Source organism: Crocuta crocuta, unplaced genomic scaffold (genome assembly GCF_008692635.1).
Source record: "Crocuta crocuta isolate KB4526 unplaced genomic scaffold, BGI_CrCroc_1.0 scaffold334, whole genome shotgun sequence".
Lineage (NCBI taxonomy): Eukaryota > Metazoa > Chordata > Mammalia > Carnivora > Hyaenidae > Crocuta > Crocuta crocuta.
Genome location: NW_027533260.1, coordinates 650528 through 671006, shown reverse-complemented (window position 1 = coordinate 671006; position 20479 = coordinate 650528). Strand labels below are relative to the sequence as shown.

At 43.1% G+C, this 20479-nt stretch overlaps 1 protein-coding gene across 1 annotated transcript; it reads left to right on the top strand.

The window, feature by feature from the left end:
• The first annotated feature begins 1415 nt into the window (after positions 1-1415).
• Positions 1416-10579, top strand: LOC144217629 (N-formyl peptide receptor 2-like). The gene is made up of 2 exons (XM_077747268.1): positions 1416-1457; positions 8486-10579. Exon 2 carries the CDS (start codon positions 8497-8499, stop codon positions 9553-9555), a length of 1059 nt encoding a protein of 352 aa, XP_077603394.1. The 5' UTR covers positions 1416-1457; positions 8486-8496; the 3' UTR covers positions 9556-10579.
• The last annotated feature ends 9900 nt before the right edge of the window (positions 10580-20479 follow it).

Here is a 20479-nt window from a genome sequence, read left to right as displayed (position 1 = left end):
TGCACCAGGCATTGGTCTAGAAATAGGGTATATTACTTGGTTCTGTCAGTGAAAAGTAAGAAGAGGTTGCAAAGACTCAAGAACAGATCTTTCTGCCTTATAAAACGAGAGAGGCATATGAATGAAGTCCGTTTTTCTGGCTTGGGAGATTATGTTGCCCTGATGTGGTGTCTGAAACAATGGCAGCCATTTCATTATCATGTTCAAGAAGCCCTTGGGAGAAAACCAATAGGATGGGGGACTGGAAGGATTACATTAAGCTCATTCTTGTTCACACTCAGAACCTACTTCCTTTCAATTAAAAAAAAATTTTTTAATGTTTATTTTTATTTTTGAGAGAGAGACAAAGAGATCGAACCCGCATGCACATGCGTGCATGTGTGTGAACGAGGGAGGTGCAGAGAGAGAAGGAGACACAGAAACCAAAGCAGGATCCACAGAATCTGATGCGGGCTCGAACACACGAACTGTGAGATTATGATCTGAGCTGAAGTCGGACGTTTAACCGACTGAGCCACCCAGGTGCCCTGAAAAATATCTTTATTATTTATGCCAGAATTTTCATGAGGAAACTATCATGATTAACTACCTACAAGCTAGAAGGGTTCCCACAGACTCTTTGGCTGGTCCAGCTGTGCCTGGGGGGTTGATACAAATCCTATTGCTTATTCTGTCATCTGAAATGACAAGATGGACACAGGCTTTGGTTGTTCTTGAGTCGTATCCTTTATAATAAACTGGTAAACAAAAGCAAATTGCATTCCTGAATTCGCTGGGCCACTCTAGCAAATTATTGAACCTGAGGAGGGGGTTAGTGGAGCCCCTGATTTATAGCTGGTCAGCCAGAAGTATAGACGGCAAGCTGAGAAGTAGCATATGAAATGGGGGCAGGCTTGTGGGACTGAGTCCTTTACTACACATTTGGTGTCATGAGTGCTACATGGGCAGGGGTGCCTGTGTCCTCAGTCAGTTAAGCATCTGACTCTTGATCTCAGGGTCATGAGTTCAAGCCCCTACTTAAAAAATGAAACAAAACAAAAAAAAGAAACACAAAAAAAGTTGTGTGAGTAGAGAAACAAGTTTTTTACCATCTTCTATGATTTTTATTGCTTGCCTTGAGTTCCTCTCATCTCACTAATAGTTTCTTTCATTTTCTTGAATCTCTGAAGGAGAAAGGGCTGGACATCTAGATTCTTTGACCCTTGATATCTAGAGGGCTGGATTCCTGCCCCCCATAGTAGGTTGGAGGTGAGGGGAATATTCAGACTTACTAAGAAGGGGAGGCTGGCAACACATCCAAGCTGCTTTCTGGGAAATTGCAAGAAGCCCTGGGTTTCTGTCACCTGATTGGTCCCAGCTTCACTGCCCCTTCCCCTTGTCCAATAAAGCATCCGCCCAACTTGAGTCACTCTGCAGGAAGCCAGGAACTAGAGACAGAAAAAGGATCTCAGCTGGTGGTGAGTTGGGGGTTTGACAATTTCAGAACTTACTGTTTGAACATCTGCTATGTGGTAGATACCTTCTAAACCCTTAGAGCTGAACTGTCCAATACAGAAGCCACTTGCCACATATGGTTGTTGAGCTCTTGCTGGTCCAACCTGCCACGGGCTGTAAGTGTGAAACCAATTTAGTATACACACATTATTAAAATTAATATGTTATTATAATCCATTTCTTTTACTTTGTAAAAAGAATGGTAACTCTCATATATGGCTCATATCTGTGGCTTGCATTTATGTTTCCACTGGGTAGCGTGACTCTAGAAATACGACATAGTTTGGTAGTCTTCTAGCATAGATGCTAATGTGGAGGATATTTAGAATAGAAAATAAACAAATGGATAAATAAACGAGAAAAATATCTGGTACAGCTGCTTTGCATTATGGGCCAGATGGGGCCTCTGAAGGTGTTAAATATCTAAGCCTGGACTGAATATTTAGTAAGAGCCAAATGTGGCAAGTCTGAAAGAGCATCGTAGGCAGAAAGAACAGAGGATCCGGAAACCCTGAGACGGCAGTGAGCTCAGCACATTCAAGGAATTGAAGGAATTCAATTTGAATGGAGCCCACTGTGTAAGATGGGAGTGAATGTATGAAGTACGATTGAGTGTGATGTTGTGATACACGATAAATATATGTTGGGTCTTCCTGTTTCTGGCACTGAGCTCCTAAAACCCTAGGAATTTCCTAAGTGATGAGAGCAATAGAGGTGTCTTTTGTTATGTTAACGAGGTGACTCTGGGGAGGCACCTAAGGCTGGGGGCTGGTTGCTGGAGCTTTCAGGCTCAGCCCCCTGACCTCCACAAGAGAAAAAGAGATGGAAGCTGAGTTTAATCTCCAGTGGCCAATGAGTTAATCAGTTGTGCCTATGTAGTGAACCCTCCGGAAAACTCCAAAAGGATGCGGGTTTCAGAGGGCTTCCAGGCTGGTGAAAACAGGTGGAGATGTCAGGAAGGCGGTGCACCTGGAGAGCCCACAGAAGCTTTGCGCCCTTGCCTCATACCTGGCCTCACGCACCTCTTCCATCCAGCTGTTCCTAAGTTACATCCTTTTCTAATTAACTGGTGATCTAGTAAGTAAAATATTTGTCTGGGTTCTGGCGTCACTAGGTTTAATGAGGAAGAGGTTGTGGGAACCTCTGATTTACAGCCAGTCAGACACACAGGTACCCTGGGCTTGCAGCTGGTGTCTGATTTGGCCCCGGGGCAGGAGGGGCGTCTTTTAGGACTGAACCTTTAACCTGTGTGATTTGATGGTGTCAGAACTGAGCTGAATTCTTGGACACCTACTTGTTTGTTGGTGTGGGGACTCCCCCACACTTTGGAAACTGGGTCACAAAAGAAGGATAGGGCAGATCCAAGAGTGCTCGGTAAGCTTGAGTTCGGAGTCTGGAATTCACTGGAGGGTGGTGAACAGAATAATGTCTTGATCTGTGTTTTTAAAAGGTCATATGGCCACTGTCTGGAGAATGGATGTTTTGGGGTGAGTGGGGGGAGGCATTCGGAGCAGGAACAAGCTATTTGCAAGGTCAGTGCAAACATGCAGATCAGAAGAAAGGGGCCACGGACAAAGGCAGTGGGGATGGAAATGATTCTGAGTGTGGATTCAGTTGCTTTACAGACAGAATCTATAGACTTGGATTGCTTTGGGTGATAAGGGAAAGACAGTAAGTATATGTTTTAGATATGGAGTTTAGCAGCTGAGTGTTTAAATTCCAACTAGATACAGAATACTGTGAAGAGAGGCAGATTTGGGAGGATGGAATAGTTGATTTGATCTGGGTAATGTCAGGTTTGGAGTGCCTATGGCATTCCCACAGGGAGATGTCATGAAGTCAGGTGGTTATATCAGGCTAGAGCTTTAGGGGAAAGCCAAGGCTGATGACTTAGAGGAGAAGTTATCAGTACAGGGGTGTCTGGTTGGCTCAGCTGTTGGAGGGGGGGACTCTTGACCTTGGGGTTGTGAGTTTGAGCCCAACATTGGGTGTGGAGATTACTTAAACAAACAAAGCTTAAAAAGAAGTTATCAGTGTGGTATTATAAGCCATAAGATCGGATGATACTATCTATGGAAAGACTACATAGAGAGGATGAAGGGGAACAGGTACAAGCCCTGGGATGCCCTAACATTTAAAGTGAAATTTAGAGGGGGCTCCTGGCTGGCTCAGTTGGTGAAGAGTGTGACTCTTGATCTCAGGGTTGTGACCTTCAAACTCCATGTTGGGCATAGAGATTTCTTAAAAATAAAATCTTTAAAAAACAGAACAGGATGGTTTATTTTTATTTTTACTTTTTTTTTTTAACGTTTTATTTATTTCTGGGAGAGAGAGAGAGAGACAGCGTGAGCAGGGGAGGTTCAAAGAGAGAAGGAGATACAGAATCTGAAGCAGGCTCCAGGCTCTGAGCTGGCTGTCAGCACACAGCCCGACGTGGGGCTTGAACCCACGAACTGTGAGATCATGACCTGAGCCGAAGCCGGATGCTTAACCAACTGAGCCACCCAGGCGCCCCTATTTTTAAATATTTACTTATTTATTTATTAGGTTTATTTATTTTTGAGAGAATGGATGGGTGAGGAGCAAAGGGAGAGGGGGACAGAGGATCTGGAGTGGGCTCTGCGCTGACAGCAAAGAGCCCAACTCAGGGCTTGAACCCACAAACGGTAAGATCATGAGCCAAAGTTGACGCTTACTTAACCCACCGAGCCACCCAGATGCCCCATTCATTTTTTTAAAGTAGGCTTCACACTCAGCATGGAGCCCAACGTGGGGCTTGAACTCACGACCTTGAGATCAAGACCTGAGCTCAACACCTCAGCTGAGATCAAAAGTCAGATGTTTGACCAACTGAGCACCCCAGAGCCCCCAGGATGGTTTCTTTTTATTAAAAGAACTTTTTAAAGTTTATTTATTTTGAGAGAGAGAGAGAGAGTGCGAGCTGGGTAGGGGCAGAGAGAGAGGGGAGAGAGAGAATCCCAAGCATGCTTTGCACAGTCAGCCAAGAGCCTGATGCGGGGCTCGAATTCATAAATTCATGAACCACAAGATCATGACCTGAGCCAAGATCAATAGTCTGTCACTTAACGGACTCAGCCACCCAGGCGCCCCTGGGATGGTTTCTTTGTAAAAGGAAGAGATAAGATAATATTCATGTGATAGTGAAAATAATCTAGTATTAAGAAAATCTTGGGGTTTTGTTTTCGGCAGAAAAGAAAAGGGATAATGCAGGAGGAAAATTTGGGGGAAGGTGAGGTAGAGAGGGATCCAGGGCAAACATGGGAGGGTAGCCATTGGGATCAACAAGCACTCTATACTGACTGTAGCAGTGCAGGTAGATTGGAAGGTTTGGGGCAGAGAAGGCTAAAAATTTCTAATGGTTACCATTTTCCCATTAAAATATGAGGCAACAGCATCAGATGAGAGCAGGAATGAGGAGTGGCGAGGCCACGGAAAAGCAGGCAGGAGAAAGCAGAACTACAACAGTTATTTCAAAACTTGGAAATGCAAAGAAGCTGGAGAGGTAGAGTCAGTAGACACAGACGTGCTGAGGTGCCTTATGAAATCCGGTCAGAAATCCAACTGTGCCCCTTAATAATTGAGACATTGGGCAAGTCACTTCCCCTGCCAGAGTCATGGCTTCCTTTTACATTATGTGGTAATGATACTTTTTTTTTTTTTTAACATTTATTCATTTTTGAGACAGAGACAGAGTGCGAGTTGGGGAGGGGCAGAGAGAGAGGAGACACAGAATCCGAAGCAGACTCTAGGCTCTGAGCTGTCAGCCCAGTGCCCCATGACCTGACCATGAGTGAGTTCATGACCTGAGCCAAAGGCAGATGCTTAACTGACTGAGCCACCCAGGTGCCCCAATGATACTTTTTTTTTAAGTTTATTTATTTTGAGAGAGAGAGAGAGAGCAAGGTAGGGGCAGAGAGAGGGAGAGAGAGCAAATCCCAAGCAGGCTCTGCGATGTCAGCACAGAACTCTATGTGGGGCTTGAACTCACAGATGGTGAGATCATGACCTGAGCCAAAGTCCAGAATGGGATGCTTAACTCACTGGGCCATCCAGGTGCCCTGATTATGTGGTAGTGATACCTATCCAAAAGCAAGGCTGTTGTAATCAGAGATCAGAAAATGTACAGTGATTGGTACATTTGAGGGGCTCACCAAATAGCAGCCATCATAATCCACTGTAGTACCATCTGTAGTTCGCAGGTTCTGTGTCCCACGCTGCAACCAGGGTGGGCCCCTAATTTTACACCTGTGTCTCACTGGCCTTTCCCCTCCTGTCATTGCACAATTGACCTTCCCTGTTGTAGCAACATCATCCCTTCTGAGTGCCTTGTAGGGTGCTTAGTGAGTGGGTAGAGAGAACTTGACTCTGTTATGGAAGTATAACAGGTGGAAGAAAGTGGTGAGGACAGTTCTGGGGCTGGAATCTGTCTGGCTGAGCTCAGATTCTGGCACATGTCAATCCCCAAACGCCATACACAAGGGTTGCCGCGAGGGCTGAAGGAGCTCTTGACATACGGAAAATGCTCGTTAAGACTAGCTGCTACTGTTGTGAGCACTGTTCTTGACTTGAAATTGAGATTCCACAATGCATGGCCCAGGATAGAGCATAAAGCCTGGTGAAAACCAAAATTTCCCATCTGCTAGACTCACTTGGTCCTGCCTGAAAGATTTCCATGTCCACTCTCAACTAATCCTCACCTGAAAATCAGTCTCCTCCATAAAATTGCCTCTATTCTGCAGAGGAGCAAACTGAAGCTCAAAGACATGTCACTAAGAACCCACTGGGCAGATGACCTCCCTCCAGAGCCCAACACTCTTTATACCATTAACAGTGACTCTCAACTGGGAGTGATTCTCCCCCACCCAGCCACCCAGGGGACATTTGACAATGTCTGTAGATACTTTTGGATGTCACAACTGGGGGTGGGGCTGCTACTAGTATCTAGATCAACAGGGGCCCGGAATGCTGCTAAATATTGTACAATGTACAGGAAAGTTTTCCACAACTAAGAAGCATCCAGCCCCAATGTCAATGGTGTCAAGGTTGAGAAATTCTGCATGACATTAAGCAATGCACCACAGAGGCCCTCCGCAAAAGTGACTGTAAAGACAGCAAGAAGAGAGAAGAGGAAGAAAGGAGGGAGGGAGAAAAATCATCATACTAGGTTATGACCACTCCCAGGAAATCTTCAAGGAACCCCTTTTTAAAAGCAGCATTTTAGAATGGCAAAGGCAGTGGCTGTGGAATTGGGTAAATCCGGTTTCCAAAACTTGCTGCCTCTGCTGACAGGCTGGGCGTGATGTTGAACTAACTAGTGAAACCCCTGGGCCATGGTTTCCCTTTGGTAAGAGAGAGATGATAACAGACACCTTGCAACATTATCATGAATATTAAACGTGAACAGGTGCTTGGTAATTACAATTTCTCTTAAGGACGCTGAATAGCCCAGGTAAGATAATTCTCAAATTTTTGAGGCTGTGGAAGACTACTCTAGCTTTTATGCAAAGAGACATCTAGGATGGGGTTCATGAATATGCATTTTAATAGTCATCTTGGATATTTCTTTTTTTAGAAAAATTTTTGAGAGAGAGCACACATAATCAGGGGAGAGGGGCAGGAGAGAAAGAGACAGAGAGAGACAGAGAGACAGGGAGAGAGAGAGAGGATCCCAAACAGGCCCCATGCTCAGCATAGAGCTCAACTTGGGGCTCGAGCCCACTGACCCTGGGATCATGACCCTAGTCACAATCAAGAGTTGGACGCTCAGGGCGCCTGGGCAGCTCAGTTGGTTAAGCGACTGACTTCAACTCAGGTCATGATCTCATGGTTTGTGGGTTCAAGCCCCGCACTGGGCTCTGTGCTGACAGCTTGGAGCCTAGAGTCTGCTTCAGATTCTGAACCTCTGCTCCCCCTCCCCCGCCGTCTCTCCACTGCTTGCACTCTCTCTCTCCCAAAAATAAATAAACATTAAAAATTTTTTTAAAAAGTTGGATGCTCAACTGACTGAGCCACCCAGGCACCTCTCACTTTTTTTGTTTAAGATTTTATTTTTGAATAATCTCCAAACTCAACGTGGGGCTCAAACTTACAACCCCAAGATCAAGAGTCAGATGCTCACTCAATTGACTCAGCCACATAGGCATCCCCCATTGTTGCATTTTTATGTAGCTCAAACTGGATCCCCATATATAGCAATTAACACAACACATGGTCTCCAATAAGAACCCAACAGATACTACTAATTAACTGCATTATTCTCATGCTCTTTATCCCACAGAATACTAATGCTATGCAATGGGTAAAAATTCTTCACATCGCAGAGAACAGCTCCATATCAAGCAATGAAAAATGGAGGGTCGAATGCAAAGATAGGGCTCCCTTTGCTGACTTCCTCTAGCACAGAATCCACAGAATGTAACATATTACTACATATTACCAGATCCTCAACTGTAAACTCAAACCAACTCTATAGCTTTAACTTAAAATACTAAGCAAACAGCGGGCAATGGGCCCGCATAGTGGGAGCTAGGAGTCTGGGAGAACCTGGGGCTGGAAAGAGGGTGCAGAGTTTGCCAGCATCTATGCAGTGAGTGGGGTGAGAGGTGAACCTTTTGACTCTGAGTCTGGCGCTCCCCTCACTAAGCTGTAACTGTCTCCTAATCAATTTCCCTTATCTATACGCTCTCAGTGCAGTTTTCCGCTAGTAAGCAGGAGCCGTGTAATCCTCTTGGCTAAGCAATAAGCCTGATAGATGGAATGCATATGAATAATTATGAGACTATGGAGAACTGTCCTTTCCCAAAGTAATAGCCAAAAGAGCGCCAATTTTATAGTATTACCGGCCAAGTTTCAGTAGAGTGAGTGTCCTGGATGGAGTGGTAGCTGTCGTGGAAGCTGATGTTGGCCACGAATAGGGATGCTGTAAGATGGTTCCGTAGATTAGAAACGGCCCGTTGTTTAAATGTTTCAGGTGTATGAAAGATGGAAAACAACCTCTCCACCGCTGTGAATGAATATGAAGAGATACTCCATGAGTCTACTGGCTACAGTGTTCTGCAGATCCTATCACTGGTGGTGCTTGGGATCACCTTTGTCCTTGGCATCCTGGGAAATGGGCTTGTGATCTGGGTGGCTGGATACCGGATGCCACGCACCGTCACCACCATCTGTTACCTGAACTTGGCCTTGGCCGACTTCTCTTTCACTGCCACTCTACCATTTCTCATCACCTCAATGGCCATGAGAGAACGGTGGCCTTTTGGCTGGTTCCCGTGCAAGGCAATTCACGTCATTGTGGACATAAACCTATTTGGAAGTGTCTTCCTCATCGCTTTCATTGCCCTGGACCGCTGTATTTGTGTCCTGCATCCAGTGTGGGCCCAGAACCACCGCACTGTAAGTCTGGCCTCAAAACTCATCATTGCACCCTGGATTTTTGCCCTAGTCCTTACCTTGCCAGTTTTCATCTTCTTGACTACAGTGAATGATGGGACTGGAAATATATACTGTACTTTCAACTTTGCAAACTGGGGCAACAGTACCGAAGAGAGGTTGCGGGTGGCTATCACCATGTTGACGGCCAGAGGGATCATTCGGTTCATCATTGGCTTCAGTATGCCGATGTCCACTGTTGCCATCTGCTATGGGCTCATTGCTGCCAAGATGCACAAAAAAGGCATGATTCAATCCAGCCGTCCCTTACGGGTCCTTACTGCCGTTGTGGCTTCCTTCTTTATCTGTTGGTTCCCCTTTCAAATGGTTGCCCTGTTAAGCACAGTCTGGCTCCAAGAGATATTGCTTGAGGGTAAGCACAAAATCCTTGATGTCTTGACTAATCCAACAAGCTCCCTGGCCTTCTTCAACAGCTGCCTCAATCCAATGCTTTATGTTTTCGTGGGCCGAGACTTCCGAGAGAGACTGATCCGCTCCCTGCCTGCCAGTCTGGAAAGGGCGCTTAGTGAGGACCCAGTGCAGACCACTGACACAACAAACAAATCCACTTTATCTCAGGAAGCAGAGTTACAGGCAATGTCAATGTAAGGGAGGCTGGGGGGCATTTGTGAGCTCTGTATGCTCTTACCCTGCTCCCATTTCCTATTTCCAGTGACATAAGGTGTCATTTTTGGATTCTGGGCCTCAGCTTCTTCCCCAAGGATAAGTGGAGATTGTAAAGGGTTCAAGGGAGGAGAAGAGAAAGTGCCGGATAATTGGTAAAGCTTGGATGAGAGAGTATAAGGGGAAAACTTTAGTTATTTTACCATTAAGATGTTTGCAGTAGGTTTTATTTTAAGCTGTTTCTAATCAGATTACAGAAATTTCTTTGTATTAATAGTTTACTAAGCATTTCTTTTAAAAATCATGAATGGCTATAGGATTGTATCAAATACATTTTATGCATATATTAAGATTATTTTTATCCTTTTATTTACATCATCATACATTACATTGATTGAGTTTTGCATGTGAAACTACCCTTGCATTTCTAGAATAAACCAGGATTGGTCATGATGTATTTTGCGTAATTATAATTTATGCCACTAGATTTGTTTATAACTTTTGCATTTATGTTTATGTAAGGATGGGTCTGTTATTTTACTTTCTGCTAATGTCCTTGTCAGCTTTTACACCAAACTTCTAATGGCCTCCTACACAGACTTGGGAAGTGACTCATCTGATTGTATTCTTTCAAAAATGTTCAGAAATTCACCAGTGAAGCCAGTTGGCCCTGGGTATTCTTTCTGGGAAGACGAGTTCAATTTCTTTCATAGTTATGGGACTATTAAGATTTTCTATTTCCTTTTCTTTCAATTTTGGTAAACTGTGACCTTTAATGAATTTGGCCATTTCATCCAGACTCTCAAGTCTATTGGCATGAAACAGTATAATAACTGTCTGTAGTACTTGGTATGCTTTCCTTCACATAATGAGAATGTAAGCTATCTGAAGGCAGGGATTTTTGTCCATATTGTTCACTGATGGATCCCCATACACTATGTGTAAAATAGTGCCTACTATGTGATAGACACTCAATACAATCGAATTAATGAATCAATAAACAATGGTATCATCCAGATGCCAAGTGAAAATCTTTATATTTTTTATTTTTCTAAATTTTTAAAAAATGTCTTTATGTATTTTTGAGAGAGACAGAGCATGAGTAGCAGAGGGGCAGAGAGAGAGAGAGAGAGGGAGACACAGAATCTGAAGCAGACTCCAGGCTCTGAGCTGTCAGCACAGGGCTCAATGCAGGACTTGAACTCGTGAACCACGAGATCATGACCTGAGCTGAAGTTGAACACTTAACTGACCAAGCCATCCACGCGCCCCAAGTGAGAACCTTTAAAGTCTAGCTGAGGGGCGCCTGGGTGGCTTAGTCGGTTAAGCATCTGACTTTCGCTTGGGTCATGATCTCACGGTTCGTGGGTTCGAGCCCCGCATCAGGCTCTGTGCTGACTGTCAGCTCTGAGCCTGGAGACTAATTCAGTCTGTATCTCCCTCTCTCTCTGACCCTCCCCTGCTCACGCTGTCTCTCTCTCTCCTAGAAATAAATTTTAAAAATATATTAAAAAAATAAATAAATAAAGTCTAGCTGAAATAATCTCTGACCCTCATATCATTGTAGTTTACAAGACTTACAAATTCCCATGTGGCTTACATTTTTATCAACACCTCTGGTTTTGAATTTCTGCTTCAAGTAAAGCACTCTGACTGTTGCCTGGTGCTTCTGTTTTAAAATAAGTTAGTCCACAATGATACTCAGGGGTTTTTTTTTGTTTTGGCTTTCTGCAAATAATCACTTGCAAATTATCAATTACTGTGTAACATACTTTCCTCATGCATTGGCGAAAGAAAGAACTCAAAATAAATATTAGGTAGTTTTGTTATCAAAAGTCCTTCACCCAGGGGTGCCTGGGTGGTTCAGTCAGTTAACCTCAGACTTCAGCTCAGGTCATGATCTCATGGTTCAGGGGTTTGAGCCCCACATTGGGCTCTGTGCTGACAGCTCAGAGCCTGGAGCTTGCTTTGGATTCTGTCTCCCCCTCTTTCTGCCCCTCCCCCGCTCATACTCTGTCTCCCTCTTTCCAAAATAAACATTAAAAAAAAAATTCAGGGGCGCCTGGGTGGCTTAGTCGGTTAAGCATCCGACTTTCGCTTAGGTCATGATCTCGCGGTTCGTGGGTTCGAGCCCCGCATCGGGCTCTGTGCTGACAGCTCAGAGCCTGGAGCCTGTTTCAGTCTGTGACTCCCTCTCTCTCTGACCCTCCCCTGCTCATGCTGTCTCTCTCTCTCTCCCAGAAATAAATAAAACATTAAAAAAATTTTTTTTTTTTAAATTCAAAAGTCCTTCACCAAATTCACTGCTTTCCTGTCATCCTCCTTCATCCTTTTGCTCATGTCACCCCTAACATTTTGCATTTCCAGAGCAGTATACCCATTTCAGCTGCATTTTTTGACTCCTAGAAATGCTTTTTAGTTCCTAAGAAATGTACACTCTTCAGTGTCCAACTAAGGTGTGGCCATAGAAAATAAGGAACAAGTAAGAAATGCAAGAGTGCAAAGCTAGGAGCCACAAAGGATGGTATACATCCCCTCAATAGAACCAGTGCTTCAAAATTGGCAAATTAAGAAACTTCCTTCAGGGCGGTGGCTCAGTTGGTTGGGCGTCTGACTTCACGTCTGGTCATGATCTTACAATTCTTGAGTCCAAGCCCTGCATCGGGTTCTGTGCTGACAGCTCAGAGCCTAGAGCCTGTTTCAGATCCTGTCTGTCTGTCTGTCTGTCTCTCTCTGCCCCTCACTAGCTCACACTGTCTCTCTCTCTCAAAAATAAATAACCATTATAAAAAAAAAAAGAAACTTCCTTCGCTGGGCAGGGAATTCTTACTATTCCTGCTCACTGGCCTTGGTTATTCATAATATGATAGTGCCTGCTATATCCTATTTTTCTGTTCCTCATTGGAAGTTTTCTTTTTTAACTTTTTAATGTTTATTTATTATTTTGAGAGAAAGAGACAGAGCGTGAGCAGGGGAGGGGCAGAGAGAGACAGAGAATCGGAAGCAGGCTCCAGGCTCTGAGCTGTCAGCACAGAACCCAACACGGGGCTCCAACCTGTGGACCATGAGATCATGACCCAAGCCGAAGTCGGGTGCTTAACTAATTGAGCCACCCAGGTGCCCCCTCCTTGGAAGTTTTCATTGTGTATGCCCAGTTCCTACTGCACCATTGTGTATTGGGTCTCTGGAAGCTGAGGATTCTTTTAAGTTTATGGAATGCTTATGACAAAGAAACACTTCTAGACCTGATTGAATTAAACTCCGAACTAAACCATTAGGGCTGTTGCCCTTGGGAAGCATGGGACTACTTTTGTTTGGAAGAGAATACAGGGGTGTTGAGGGGACAGAAGGGTAGAATGTGGTAGAGACTGCCAGCTTCCTACCCAATATTGATCCCCTTCCATTACAAGAAGTAGGTGGGAATTCATCCATCTAAACTAATACTTTTCTCAGCCATCCTTTCAGATAGATGCAAGTAAATTATGGGCAATAGGACGCTACGGCTGTATCCTATCAGCACATAAAGAGCTTCCTCATTCTTTTTAATGCTTCTATTCCATTGGATTGATGTAACAGACTTATTAAATCAGTTACATATTAATGACCATTTGAATTGTTTCTGATCACTTCTCTGGCCTTTTGGTTAAATTGTTTTTAATATCTTTTGCTGTTACCAACAAGGTTACTATGAATAACTGCAAACACATGTCCCTTTGCATGTGTGTCNGTTAAATTGTTTTTAATATCTTTTGCTGTTACCAACAAGGTTACTATGAATAACTGTGCAAACACATGTCCCTTTGCATGTGTGTTGGTTTATCTATAGGGTAAATTAAAAGATAACATATAATTTAGTTGATTTTCTTGCTCTTATTTATTGCTGGGGCTATAAAGTCCATTGCTACATCTCTTAGGAAAACAACTCTTCTTGGTGTATATGTGGAAACCTGATTAGGGTGGCCAAGAAAGATCAGTCCAGTTAAAGAATTATTGGGGCACCTGGATGGCTCAATCGGTTAAGCATCCGACTTCGGCTCAGGTCATGATCTCATGATTTGTGGGTCTGAGCACCACATTGGGCTCTGTGCTGATAGCTCAGAGCCTGGAGCATGCTTCGGAGTCTGTGTCTCCCTCTCTCTCTGCCCTTCCCCTGCTCGTTCTCTGTTGCTCTCTGTCTCTCAAAAATAAAGAAACGTTAAAAAAATAAAGAATTCTTGTTTGTTTGGGTGTGTTAGTGTTATTGTGGTTATTTGCAAAGCCCCCATCTGTTTAGAGATACAGAATGAAGTAATTTATGATAGAATATTTTACATTTGCTTTTCAATATTCCAGAGTAGGAACAAGGGGGAAAAGAAAATGAAATCAGCAAAATATTTATAATCTGTGAATCTTGTGGATTCATTATATAATTTTATTTACATTTGTGAAAACTTGAAATTCCTGTTAAGACTTTTTTAAGAAAAAAAAAGGAGTCACCTCCTGGCTCACTCAGAAGAGCATGCTACTCTTGATCTCAGGGTTGTAAATTTGAGTCCCATGCTCAGTGTAGATAGAGATCACTTAAAAATAAAAAAAATCTAAAAAAAAAAAAAAGACTCCTATATCCAGCAATCCCACATACCCTCAATTTTATGTATTCATGTCAACAGCACACGTTTTCACAAATGTTCACTGTAGAATTGTTTACTATAACCCCAAACTATAAACAACCCTAAAGTTCATTAACAGAATAAAGTGTAGTAATAGTAAATTACTATCCAGCAATAAAATATTTAAAAACCACAACATGAATCTAAGATATATCACATAGACAAAATGAAAAGACAATAGTATGTACAGCGTTCCATTTACGTTTTTAAATTTTTTAATTAATAAAGTTGAACTATAGTTTATTTTTATTTATTTACTTACTTACTTATTTCTTTAGAGAGGGAGAGAGCACAAGAGAGGAGGGCAGAGAGAATCCCAAGCAGGCTCTGCACGGACAGGAGGCTCAAACCCACAAACCATGAGATCATGACCAAATCAAGGACACTTAAAACGACTGAGACACCCAGACGTCCCTAAACTATACAGTTTAGAGATATAGACCTATGTAGTACAATTACGAAGGAAAGTGATGAACTGATTGCCATAATCAAGATATTGGTGATGTAACTGGAAGAAAGGAGAGAAACCAATCAGGAAAACATATGTTGCAGCTGATGGCTTCTGGAATGCTGTGATCTATGTTGCTAGTGGTACATGGGGATCTCTTTTATGCAACTGTGTTAATCTCCATGTTTAGCTTTTATCTGTTTTTGCCCTTAAGTTTGCTAAAATCCAATTTATTCTTTTAACAGTTCAGGGGAATTCAGATCCCGTTTCCTTCATACTAGGAAAGTTTCATAGCTTCTGGATTTAGGCTGCTTCAAGTAGGGCAGCCCAATCACAGAGACACTGCAGTTCTCTAAATTTGGATTTATTAGGACAGGGAGAGCTGAGGGGTCAAAAGGAAGCAGCTGTGAACAATCACAGCTTTTGTGTCCTTCAAGCGCTAAAGAACACAGACTTAGAAATCTAGCTCCACCTTGTGGCTTCCAGGAAACGAAGCAAAGAAACAGGAGTCTGGCCGCCTCCTCAGCTCTACAACCTAACCTCACTGGGAGAGACCTCTAGAAGAATCTAGAAGATTCTCTCCCTGGTGAGTTCCCCCAAAGTGAATTTCCCAAGTATATTGGAACAAGGAAATCTGTTTTGTAATCTAGGAAGTCCCCTCATTCATTCCAGAATGTACATTCCAGAGATAGGAGAGTGGGCATGATTCCTGTATCTCGTCCCACCCACAATACTAGGTAAACTTGCTACTAGATAAAAAAAGAGACTCGTGTGAATGTCTCATAATCGTGGGACACTGAAGATTGGGCAACTGCGTATTTTCCTTGTGTTTCCACCTCATGGCTCTCCTGGCTCCAAATATCATCTAGGTAACTATTTCCCAAATGTAGATCTATGACTGATGCTGTTCTGTCAGAATCACCTGGGGTGGTATGTTTTTAAATATGGCTTAGGTCACTGCAGCATCAGGCCATCTGATCGATGGAGTCTGGTACCAAATGCAGGAATCTGTATTTATTCACAAAGCCCTCCGGTAACTGTGTGTACAATCAGATTCCTCTGATGATTAGCAAGCAGTTGGATAAGTGCTCTCGTTACAAGAGAACAGAATAAGAACTAGCATCAGATCTCAGAAACACAGGTAAGTCCACACCCAAGAACAAATGGTCTTTTTCTGGGGTGGTGAGGCAGCTCTTAGTAGAGCAATGTGGGCAGTTCAGTTAACAAAATAAAAAAAAATTTTTTTAATGTTTATTTATTTTTGAGAGAGAGAGAGAGAGACCATGACCAGGGGAGGCGCAGAGAAGGAGAGAGAGAGAGGGAAAGAGAATCCCAAGTAGGCTTTGTGCTCTCAATCCAGAGCCCATGATGTGGGGCTCGAACTCATGAACCATGAGATCATGATCTGAGCTGAAGCTGGTTGAGCCACTCAGGCGCCCCAGCAAAATAAATCTTGACAGAGAGGTTGCTGTCCCCAAAATCTTGTTCAAGACCCTCTGGAGCTGCTTTGGTCTTGAAGTGGCAGACGAGGTAAGCCTGTCAATATTCTATTCTAAAAGGAGAGGTTCTTGGGAACAGCTAACGAGCGAGTGATCAGAAACATACCTTGCTCACCCCTTCCAACTCCAAATTCTCAGCCTCCTTAATCACATGAGCAGATGCCTCGCAATAAATCACACACTCACACCCACACAACCTATTGGCTCTGTTTCTTTGAAGAACCCTAATATACTTAAAAAGTCATTGTTAATTATTGGGTGTGATGGTGGCTATAATCTTTTTAAATCCTTATCTGTTACAAATACATACTAAAGTATTTAAGGGGAAAAATGACATGATGTATGATATTTGATTAGAAATAATCCCGGAGGGGGCGCCAGGGTGGCTCAGTCAGCTGGGTGTCCGACTTCGGCTCAGGTCATGATCTCACCGTCCATGGGTTCCGGCCCCGCGTCGGGCTCTGTGCTGACAGCTCAGAGCCTGGAGCCTGCTTCAGATTCTGTGTCTCCGTCTCTCTCTGTCCCTCCCCCACTTGTGCTCTGTCTCTCTTTTTTTTCCTCTCAAAAATAAACATTTTAAAAAATTTTTAAAATTGGGCTTATTAGAAGAGAGAAATCTGGGAGATCAAAGGGACAACAAGCAAAACAACTCAGGCCTGACCTGAAGTTGATGCCACTTCTGTTTTATTTGTACAAGAGCTAATGAAAACTTGAGTTAGAACACAACCTCCAGTGGGGTCCCTGGCTGGCTCAGTTGGTTAAGGATTGGACTTTGGCCCAGGTTGTGATCTCATAGTTTGTGAGTTTGAGCCTCGCACTAGGCTCCGTGTTGGCAGTGCAGAGCCTGCTTGGGATTCTCTCTCTCTCTCTCTCTCTCTCCCTCCCTCCCTCCCTCTCTACCGCTGCCATGCTCTCTCTCTCAAAAATAGATACAATTTAAAACACAACAACAACACACGAACCCCACCTAATGGTTGCTCAGAACTATGGCACAACTAAGGAAGCGGAAGTTTGGCAGAATCTCCATCCCCACTGGGAGAGTCTGAACTTGCCGCCTCCCTGTCAGCTTCTCCAGAGTGAGTTTTCTAGGGCCCCCTGAACAAACAACCTTCCAGAAAATCCGGGATATCCTCATCCATCCGAATGTGCATTCCACAGACTGGTCCTCACCTCACTCCTCACTGTTACTAGACTGAAGAAAACACGTTATAACTGCTTTATGCTGTTTGCCCTCGTATTCCCAGCCTCCCCCCCTCCACAAAGAATATCTTCTCCAAATACCATCTGTGGCAATTTTTCCATAATGCTGTGGCCACAACAGAGCCAGCCAGGGAAGTAGTTAAAAACACAGATTAGCAAGCTACATATTCTATTTTTATCCTGCCATCTATTTGCTACAAGAAGGATAGACCTTGAGGGCACTATGCTAAGTGAATAAATCAGAGGAAGACAAGCGCTGTATAATCTCACATAAATGTGGAATCTAAAAACAAAAACCATCAAACTCCTAGAGAAAGAGATCCACCGACAGTGGGGACAGGGGCAGGAGAATTAGAGGCAAGTGGCCAAAGGTACAAACTTCCAGTAACTAGATGAAGTGCCAGGGATGGAACGGACACCTCGATGATGATGGGGAACACTACCGTATGGTGTACTTAAAAGTTGTTAAGAGGGCAAATCCTAAGAGCTCTCGTCACAAGGGAAATTTTTTTTTCTTTTTTTGCTTTCTCTTTATTGCATCTAAGAGATGACGGACTAGTCAGTTTACTGTGGTGATGATTCCACAACACATGTAAGCCAGACCACCGTGCAGTACACCGTAAACTTATACTATGCTGCATGTCAGTTAGATCATAACAAAACCACGTATTTTATTTATTAAAACGTGTTTTCTAATGCTTATTTTTGAGAGACAGAGCGAATGCATGTGGGGGAGGGCCGAGAGAAGAGACACAGAATCTGAAGTATGCTCTGCACTGTTAGCACAGAACCCCACAGGGTGCTTGAATTCAGGAAGCATGAAATCATGGTCTGAGCTGAAGATGTTCAAATGACTGAGCCAGTCAGGCGCTCCTAAAACTATATATTAAAGAAAAAAAATTAATGATTATTTATTTTTGAGAGAGAGAGTGAGAATAAGTGGTAGAGGGCCAGAGAAAGAGAGGGAGACACAGAATCCAAAGCAGGCTCTAGGCTCTGAGCTGTCAGCACAGAGCCTGATGTGGGGCTCAAACTCACAGACTGTGAGATCATGGCCTGAGCTGAAGTTGGACACTTAACCAACTGGGCCTCTCAGGCACCCCACAGTAGCTTTATTTATAATAGCCCCCAACTGGAAAAACCCAGGAGTGCATTCATAGGCGGGTAGATAAACTGTGGTGTATTCATGTATGTTTTCTGCAATTTCCTTTATTTTTTTTTAAAGTAATCTCTACCCCCAATGTGTGAGGGGCTTGCACTCACAACCCTGAGATGAAGAGTTCACATGCTTTATGACTGAGCCAGCCAGGCGCCCCATTATTGCTTTAAAACAATAAAAAGCTTGGTTTCTAATGATTTTGTCTTGTGGAAATTTGCAGTGAAACAAAAAGGAAGCCAACTTATTTCTTACTGCTCCAAAATGTCCGTGTGCAATTCTTGTAAGTATTTGACTAGTATAATAAGGGTGTTCTTATTAATTATTATTAATAATAAGCATTATTGTCAGACACTTCATGAAATTCCTATGATGATAAAAATAATGGAAAGACACTATGAAATCTTACTGTTCAAATACAGTTAAGTACTGATTACAAGTACCTGGGTTAGACACTTTTTGTCAAGTAGGTTTTGATGTGAGAAACAAAGGTAAATGAAAAATTAAATTTCCTCACTGCCTACAGCCCATTGATATAAGTCCTTGAACTAGGCAGAGTGACCTTCCTCTAGGAGCTTAGCTGCCTGGACGACACTCNCCCTAAGGATCCTGTAAGTCTACTTTAATATATACAAATTCCTCTGGAAACTTCTTTTATTTCTATACCCAAAATATATGTTAGCGATCATCCTCCAAGCATATGGCTCACTGATATAAATCAGAAGGGTCTCATGACTAAGATTTTTTTAGACAGTAATAAATGACCTTTTCCGAACAACACTTAGCTCCTTCAAGGTCCTGGAAAACTTTTTTTCCAAAATACCTTGAAAGCCGTGCTGTCCCTAACCCCCTCCCAATTTGAAAGTATAGGAATGTCTGGGTGGCTCAGTCTGTTAAGCATCTGACTTTGGCTCAGGTCAAGAGAGAGTTCGAGCCCTATGTTAGGCTCTGTGCTGACAGCTCAAAACCTGAAGCCTGCTTTAGATTCTGTATCTCCCTCTCTCTCTCCCCCACCCTCCCCTGCTCACGCTCTGTCTCTCTCTCTCTTAAAAATAAATGAACATTAAAAAAATTTTTTTAAACCAAAAAAAAATTATACAAGTCACCTGTTAAAATTTTTTTAAATGTTTTATTTATTTCTGAGAGAGAGAGAGACAGCATGAGCAGGGGAGGGTCAGAGAGAGAGGGAGACACAGAATCCAAAACAGGCTCCAGGCTCTGAGCTAGCTGTCAGCACAGAGCCCAAAGCAGGGGTCGAACCCACGAACCATGAGATCATGACCTGAGCTGAAGTCGGATGCTTAACCAACTGAGTCACCCAGGCGCCCCTACAAGTCTCTTGTTAAAACTCCAGTGTAGCTCTTCCTGCCCACAGGTCCTGCTTTAATAAAAGCACCTCTTTGCACCTTAGGCGTCTCAAGAATGGTTTCTTGACCATCGGCTCTGAACCCCAACATCTTCTATATCAGGAATCACAGTGAAAACAAAAGAAAGTGATGTGTTGATATTTTATCCACAGATTAGTACTTTATGAAATTATATTTCATACAAAGGACTATTATACATATGTAAGAGAAAAAAAATTAGTGAAGGCTCCATCGAGAGAATACTATCAATGCTGTGAAAGCTTTGCTTTTGCCCAAATTTTCCTTTTACACCCATAAGTAACTGCTATCCTAAAGTCTATGTCTAGCATTCCCCTACTATTCTTTATAGTTTTACTATATATATCTAAGAAACAGATTTGTTTATACCATTTTATTCATTAAGATTTTAATTTTTTAAATGTTTATTTATTTATTTAAAAAAAAAGAAAGAAAGTGTGTAGGCATGCATGTTCTTGGGGAAGGGCAGAGAGGGAGGAAGAGAGAGAAGCCCAGGCAGGCTCCATGAAGAGTCTTGCAGGGCTCCATCTCACGAACTGCGAGGTTATGACCTGAGTTGAAATCAAGAGTCA

Excerpts from the sequence above, each read along its gene's own strand:
- LOC144217629 (XM_077747268.1), top strand. The coding sequence starts at position 8,497 with ATGGAAAACAACCTCTCCACCGCTGTGAATGAATATGAAGAGATACTC.